Source organism: Melanerpes formicivorus, unplaced genomic scaffold (assembly GCF_026170545.1).
Source record: "Melanerpes formicivorus ecotype bairdi unplaced genomic scaffold, bMelFor1.0.p_v2 SCAF_1, whole genome shotgun sequence".
Classification (NCBI taxonomy): domain Eukaryota; kingdom Metazoa; phylum Chordata; class Aves; order Piciformes; family Picidae; genus Melanerpes; species Melanerpes formicivorus.
Genome location: NW_027142353.1, coordinates 34,039,874 through 34,048,075, shown reverse-complemented (window position 1 = coordinate 34,048,075; position 8,202 = coordinate 34,039,874). Strand labels below are relative to the sequence as shown.

General features: G+C 45.9%; 1 protein-coding gene across 1 annotated transcript in view; it reads right to left on the bottom strand.

The window, feature by feature from the left end:
• Positions 1–883: 883 nt before the first annotated feature.
• ACER3 (alkaline ceramidase 3) overlaps positions 884–8,202 on the bottom strand; it is a 90,020-nt gene continuing 82,701 nt past the window's right edge. Inside the window, exons 9-11 of the mRNA XM_068139583.1 lie at positions 5,938–6,042; positions 2,753–2,798; positions 884–1,844 (exon numbers count right to left, since the gene is read on the bottom strand). Coding sequence (XP_067995684.1) covers positions 1,791–1,844; positions 2,753–2,798; positions 5,938–6,042 — 205 coding nt within the window. The 3' untranslated portion in view covers positions 884–1,790. The remainder of the gene's footprint in view (positions 1,845–2,752; positions 2,799–5,937; positions 6,043–8,202) is intronic.

Here is an 8,202-nt window from a genome sequence, read left to right as displayed (position 1 = left end):
GGCATTTAACGTTTTCTAGTGATTTGCTGATTACAGGCTGAAATGAGCTGCTATCAGCATGTGCTTGACTCTCCCGGAAGTCACTCAAGGTTAAGTATCTTTTGCTAGCCCTGAGTTTGGGTCTACTTGATCCCAAGAGTCCAGGGTCAGTCCCAGAACAAAAGCCATGACATCATTTGGAGACTCACATCTGTTCAGGGTGTTACTGATGGAGACAGAGGATGAAAACAGGGGGAGAAAAAATACATTGAAGGGAGAAGACCATTTTAGTCAGCACTGATTGTACAGTACTCAGGACTTTGTGATCTGGGAGACAGCTTTATAGCTGCATTACCCTGCCTTGCTGCTGTGGGCATGTTTTAAATCAATGGGATTTCAATCAGTCTGAGCATTTTTTTTCTCTTCCTTCATGGCAAAAAGAACAAATCCCTCAGAGCACCAAAAGCAGACAAACATTGCATAGAGTGGCAGCAGGTAGGCCCTAGGCCAGACTCTTGTCACCCCAAGATGTGAGAAGCCAAAATCACAGCCTCCAATGTGAGGTATGTTTTGAAAAACTCTGTTGGTTCAACATGGTTTTTTTTTTTAATGCTTCCTTATTAATTTTCCTCAGCTGGATAGCTCAAAATTGCAGAAACCAGAGGGTTTCACCCTCCCCACTAATTCCCAAAGCCTGGTTTTAAAAGGGTGGTCAACTTTTCACAGAGTGACCTTGCGATGGACAGACTAAGAGCAAGCAAAGCGCTGCCAATTGGGTTTTGGGGTATCCTCAACATCCGGCTGCTTCTTTCCTCTTTCTTCAGTATTTCTGAATGAGAAGATGTTTCTGAAAGTCAGACCAGGACTTGTAAAACAAGGGAAAGCCATGAATTCAAAGCTGAACTAGCCCACATCCCAGGTGTTTGTCAGTCTGTAGCATGAAAGGTACAAGGGCAGTAAAAAGCAGGGATAGAAAAGGGAGGCATGGAAATAATAACTATAAAAAATAAAGTATTTCTTGTGTGGGTTTTTTACAGTCACTTTGCAGTCTCCTGATGGATCACTGGTCAAAAAAAACCACACATTAGGAATTCAGTTTCTACACTCAAATAAGAACCTCTGTATAAATGCTTCATCGTCATAAGTGTCTTCTGCTGGTCACACCCTGGAACATCCTCCGTGATGTACCTCAGCTGGGACTAGAGAGGAAATGAAAGCTTGGTACAAAGCAAACTCAAATGGCACAGGTATCCCAACTGAAATTGCAAAAGAGGCTGTGGGAAAGCACAAGAGAAGAAAGCCCCAAATCAACCATTCCATACTTCATTAATTGTAGAAAAGTGCAAGATTAAAGTAGCTCAGGTTAAGCGTTGAGCTCGCTAGCGGCCACACGAATGCTCAGCTTGGCCACCACCGGCCTGGTTTTGCCATTCAGTTGCTACCATGAGTTTTAAACCACAGAAAGAACAACTGAATTAAAAGAAAAGATTTGCAATACACTTCCAAAATGGTTAGTTTTCTGTGACCAGCACGAAATATTAGCTCAGTATCATCAGCTATACATTATATACAGGAAAAATCAAATGGGTCTTAAATCTTTCCTTTTAACAACTTAAAATAAAGCTGTACTAAACATTATTTCCCTAGTGTGCCAACAATTTGCTCTGTCCTGGCCAGCTGGCCTAGTAGCACAGAGAAGTCCTTTAATAGGAAAAGGGACTTGAATTTTGACACTTGAAGCCACAGTTAACTGTTGAATCACTTCATTCGGCCAGGCTTAGGCGATCCTGGTGCAACTGCTGGGGTCTTGGTCAAAGCTTCTTGGGTGGCTCCACAAGGAGAACAGGCCATATTCCAGAAACAAACTGTTAGAAAGAAAAAAATAAGAAGAGGGGGAAGATTTCCTGGACTATTGTGGCACTTGGAACAGAAACCAAACATTGTTAAACCACCACTTCAACTGCATTGCTAAAGAGAGTCCAACGGAGAGCCTGGAGGATGATTAGGGGACTTGGGCATCTCCCCTGTGAAGAGAGACTGAGAGCCCTGGGGCTGTTAAGTCTGGAGAAGAGAAGGCTGAGAGGGGATATGATCAATGTCTATCAATCTCTGAGGGGTGGGTGTCAAGTGGAGGGGGGCCAAGCTCTTTCTGGTGGTGCACAGTAATAAGGAACAATGGATACAAACTTGAGCATATAATGATTCCACCTCAATATGAGAAGAAACTTCTTTACAGTGAGGGTGACAGAGCACTGGAGCAGGCTGTCCAGAGAGGCTGTGGAGTCTCCTCTGGAGACTTTCAAAATCCACCTGGAGGCATGCCTGGATGGACTGCCCTAGGTGATCCTGCTTTGACAGGGGGGTTGGACTCGATGATCTCTGGAGGTCCCTTCCAAACTCTAACATTCTGTGATTCTGTGATTGCTTGGGATGTGAGTAGAAATCAAAGATAGCATCCATCAGGAGGCATCAGTGAGCCCCAACACAAGCTTGTTTATGAACTAGTCCTCTGCCATGAAGGGAGTGGAACACTGGAACAGGTTGCCCAGGGAGGTGGTTGGGGCCCCATCCCTGGGGATATTCAAGGTGAGGCTCAACAGGGCTCTGGGCAGCCTGATCTGGTTGAGGATGTCCCTGCTGACTGCAGAGGGGCTTGGACTAGATGAACTTTGGAGGTCCCTTCCAACCCAGACCATTCTATGGTTCTAAGCTCAATGCACAAGATATTCAAATGCTGCCCTGCATGAATGGACACAAAATATTGCCTGCTTACCTTCACCTTTGGCCTGTGCTTCAGGAACAGTGTCCTTGTGTATAAACTGAGGAGAAGGAGAAAAGCATGCTAAAAATGTCATGTATAAAACAGCATACAAAAGAATAATGATACACTAAGCCCAGTTTTATTTTCAAGCTAGAGAAGATTTCCTTCTGTGATTGCAGAGCTCCCCATTCTGCCTAGATTCTGCCTACAGTAAATCCCTCTGTGTTAGAGTGTGATTAGCAAACTAATCTACCCTATCACCCATGTGGGTGGAGAGAGAGTGAGCCAGGGAAGTAAATATTCCCTCTGCTATGGAAAAGACTAAACAGAGACCAGAGCCTGTCATTTTGGAGGGATGAAATTAAATCAGTGTACCACAAAATACAGCAGATGTTATGGGTGTTGTGGGGAAGCAGCACAGCTTCATTCTGCATCTGCACCCCCTTCCTAGCTTCATGTCCAGATGGAGATGGGTGACAAGTGGTGTCTCTCAAGTGTCTGTACTGGGACCAGTGCTGTTCAATATCTTCATCAGTGATACAGACAGTGAGACTGAGGCACCCTCAGCAAGTTTGCTGATGATACCAAGCTAAATGGTGTGGTTGATAATTCTGAAGGATGGGATGGATGCCATCCAGAGGGATCAAGAGGCTAGACAAGCGGGCTGAGGAGAATCTCATAGGGTTCAATAAGGCTAAGTGCAAGGCCAATCACATCCTGGGCTACATCAAGAGAAGCACAGCCAGCAGGTCAAGGGAAGTGATTCTCCCCCTCTACTCTGGTGATACACCACCTGGAGTACTGAATCCAGTACTGGAGCTCCTACTACAGGAAGGATCTGAAGTTGCTGGAACGTGTCCAGAGAAGGGCCACAAGGATGATCAGAGGGCTGGAGCTCCTTTGCTATGAGGAGAGACTGAGGGAGTTGAGGTTGTTCAGTCTGGAGAAGAGAAGGCTCCAAGAAGACCTTATTGTGGCCTTCCAGTATCTGAAGGGGGCTACAAGAAAGCTGTGGAGGGACTTTCTAGGGTGTCAGGGAGTGATAGGACTGGGGGGAATGGAACAAAACTAGAAATGGGTGGATTCAGCTTGGATGTTAGGAAGACGTTCTTCAGAGTGAATGTGGTGAGACATTGGAGCAGGTTGCCCAGGGAGGTGGTGGAAGCCTCATCCCTGGAAGTTCTTAAGGCCAAGCTGGGTGTGGCTCTGAGCAACCTGATGTAGTGTGAGATGTCCCTGGCCATGGCAGAGGGGTTGGAACTAGATGATCCTTGAGATCCCTTCCAACCCTAACAACTCTATGATTCTAAAGGTACTTCTTGTCCTTGCATTTGCCTTTTACTAGCTGCTTTCACATCTGCCATAGAAAGAATACATTGTTAGATGTTGAAAAACTGCTGTATAAGCAATTTTTCTTAGCTACACAGAATGTACCTGTTGAACATCTATGTTTGGCCTGAAACCATGTCAGGGGAGGTTTAGATTGGCTATGGGATTGGAACAGGCTGCCCAGGGAGGTGCTGGAGTCACCATCCCTGGAGGTGTTCAAGAAATGTGTGGACATAGCACTTTGGGGATATAGTTTAATGGCCATGGTGGGGTTAGGTTGATGGCTGGACTTGATGATCTTAGAGACCTTTTCCAACCAAAACCATTCTATGCTTCTATGAACTAACAGACATTCTTTTACAGTTAAATGGTAAAATATTAACACATTACACGATGAACTACCTGCAGAAATCCTCTAGCATTCAGCTTCAATTCTGGGTTTTGTTTCTGGTTCCACTAGATGGTAGTGCAGAGCAGAACGAGAGACAAATCAGCTGGCTGCAATCTCACTAACTTAGGCTATGGTTTAAGTCTCTTTCTGAAAAGATCATCCTTGCACTTCTGGGAACAGACTTCAGCCATCACCCTTCTGCTTTACAGCATGATGCCTGCTAGTGTTCAGCAGTGACAGTGCCTATAAAAAAGATCAATTATGCTTCTAGAATGAAACATATTGAAATACTTTGGGATTGCTGCTCAAGAACAGAAAGGTATTAATGGCTTACATTTGGGATTAATATACTCTGAAATGGTTTAACTGCTAGAGGCTGACCATTTTTCAATTGCATGCTCCTGAAGAACCAAGACTACATGAAGATTAACGACTACATGGCTGGGTGGCTGAGCCCAGGGAGTGGTGGTGAATAGAGTTAAATCCAGTTGGTGACTCAGGGCTCAGCAGTGGGGTCAGTCCTCTTTAGTATCTTTCACAATGATCCTGTTGAAGGGATGGAGGGCACCCTCAGAAGGTTTAAAGATGGTATCAAATAGGGTGGAAGTGTTGATGTGCTTGAGGGCTGGGTGGAAGTGTTGGTCTGTTTGAAGATAAAATGTACCGAGGGGTTTGCGCAAGCTGGGTTGATGGGATGAGGCTAATTGCGTGCGGTTCAACATGGCCAAGTGCCAAGTCCTGCTCTTGGGTGACAACCACCCCATGCAGGGCTACAGGCTTGGGACTGGAAAAGGACCTGGGGGTGCTGGTCAACATCTGTCTGAACATGAGCCATCAGTGTGCCCATGTGGCCCAGCAGGCCAACAGCACCTTGGCTCGGAACAACAACAGTGTGGCCAGCAGGACCAGGGAAGTGATTGTCCCCCTGCACTCAGCACTGGTGAGGTTGCACTTTGAATAGCAGGTTCAGTTTTGGCCCCCTCACTACAACAACACATTCCTGTATCCAGAGAAGGGCAATGAAGCTGGTGAAGGGTCTAGAGCACAAGTCCTGTGAAAAGCTGCTGAAGGAATTTAGTGTTACTTAACCTGGAGAAAACAAGGCTGAGGGGAGACCTTTTCATTCTGCAACTACCGGAAAGGAGGCTGGAATAAGTTTGTTGTTGACCTTTTCTCCCAGCCCACAAGCAGCAGGATGAGAGGAAACGCCCTCAAGTTGTAGCAGGGGTGTTTATGTTGGACATGAGGAAAAGCTTCCTTCACTGAAAGTGTGGTCAGGCATTGGAACAGGCTGCCCAGGGAGGTAGTGGAGTCACTGTCCCTGGAGGTGTTCAAGAAATGTGTGGACATGGCAGTTCAGGACATGGTTTAATGGCCATGGTGCTGCTGGGTTGATGGTTGGACTCGATGATCTTAGAGGTCATCTCCAACCAAAACAATTCTGTGAATAACATCCAGTTTAGAAAACATTTCCTACCTAAGCAGGATGTGGAGGTAAGAGCCCAGGCCTGTGAGAATATGCCACCATGCGTGAAACTGTGTCACAGCCCCCACGACAGGAGGCATCTTCTCTCGTAGTGCTCTGTAAGAAACAAACACCACACAATTATTCTTTTCCAATATACTGAGTGATCAGTCACTTCTGGACTCAATTTCAGGGAATATATTTATGGCATCCCACAGTCCCAGAGGAGTTCTACTGCTCTCCTCCTCCAACTCCTGTGAACTTAAGATGAAATGCTGAGTTTAAGAGCTGAGAGGAGAAACAGGATCCATCAGACATTACCACTTGACATCTGTCAATCTTACACCACCAGCCTGGCTCTTCTCAGAGATGCCCAATGACAGGACAAAGGGCAGTGGGTGCAAGCTGGAGCACAGGAGGTTCCATGTGAACATAAGGAAAAACTTCACTGTGAAGCTGCCCAGAGAGGCTGTAAGGTCTCCATCTATGGAGGTATTCAAAACCTGCCTGGACATGTTCCTGTGTGATTTGCTCTAGGTGATCCTGCTCTGGCAGAGGGGGTTGGACTTGATGATCTTTTGAGGTCCCTTCCAACCCATAATGTTGTGTGATTCTGTGCTTTGTGGAAGCTCAGCTTGCTTTTCTCTGTGCATGAGGCAAAAATGGCTGTTTAGTGAGGAAGCAAGGAAAGCAGAGAGTTTCTGCTTTGCCTTAGTGAGGCCACATCTGGAATAATGTGTCCCCTCTTGGGTTCCAGACAGGGAACTACTGGGGATTGTTGAGTGCAGGCTACAAAGAGGAGGAAAGGCTCCTCTGTGAGAAGGAAAGGCTGAGAGACCTGGGGCTGTTTAGCCTGGAAAAGAGAAGACCGAGAAAGGACCTTCTCAATACTTACCAACATCTAAATGGCAGGAATTGACAATGGAGCAAGACTCTTTTCAGAGGTGCCCAATGACAGGACAAGGGGCAATGAGAACAAACTGGAATACAGCAAATTCCACCTAAACATAAGGAAAAACTTCTTTGCTGTGAGGGCACCAAAACCCTGGACCAGGCTGCCCAGAGAGGTTGTGGAGTCTCCTCCTCTGGAGAGATTCCAAACCTGCTTGGATGTGACCCTGTGTAACCTGCTCTGGGTGCCCCTGGTTTAGCAGGAGGGTTGGACTAGATGATCTTCAGAGGTCCTCTCCAACCTCCATCATACTGTGATTCTGTGAAATACTCCCCTAAGATGCTTGCATTTTGCATAGTTATGGAGTGCAAGCTATTTGGGAAGAGGCTAAGGGATGGAGACAGAGAAAGAAAGGGCAGGCACCACACTGCCCTGATTTCTCCTGCTCACCAGGCTTCTGCAGGTAATGCCTGCTTTGGTTGCTGGTGGAGCAGAAGTTTGCATCTGCCTGTCTTCTCTTTTTGACTTTCATTTCACATTCAGTCAAAACAAAAAGGGGAAAATTCTGATTGCAGGTGCTATGGGAGAAAAATCTGCAGCTTCTGTGCTACTTTATTTACTGCCTGACGTTACAGTGTTCAGCCCCTTGACTAAATGCTAATCCCTCAGCTACTGCTTGGTTGCCAGAGCTGCTGAGGCATAAATATGAACACAGAGCTTCGATTCAGTCAGCCTGGGAATGACAGGGAATGTGGAGTACACAGCCTGTCACCCAAGCACAACCTCTGAGTCTTTGGATGGCAGGAAATCTCAGAGCTCAAGTTCAAAAAGTGCATGGATCAAACCAGGAAAGCTGAGTGCCACAGATACTTTGGGTTTGTTTTTGTTAAATCAGCTTCAGACTTAATGAAATCTGAAAATCAAAATCCCAAAAGCTGAAGCAAGATAACAGCTTTGAACATGAAAACCCAAAAGAGCAGGTAGGTGGATGATTCACAAGTTAGATCTTCAGAGAATAAAAGCTTACAAGGAACTGGAATATGTTTTCCCCAAAGGTTTGGGTAAAAATGCCACCTGGGGAAATTCAAGGCTCTGCAGACATCTGATCAAAGCTACTAAACATGGGTATCTTTTTTTTTCCAGCATCATAACCAAACAAGCATTACAGGAAATAACTGATTGGCTTTTGTTGTTGTGTTGTTTTTTCTCCCTTTACAAAATGAGGATGGAAAAAATGTGCTTCAGCAGCTGGTGTAAGCTGGGAGTCTAGGATCAAGTTCAAAAGCCCCACGGCCATACAGCAGCTCAGCGGGCTTGGTGAATTGTGGGGGTGATGATCTCGCCAGTGAAGTGATGCAGCTGCAAAAATCAACCCCTGATGGCAG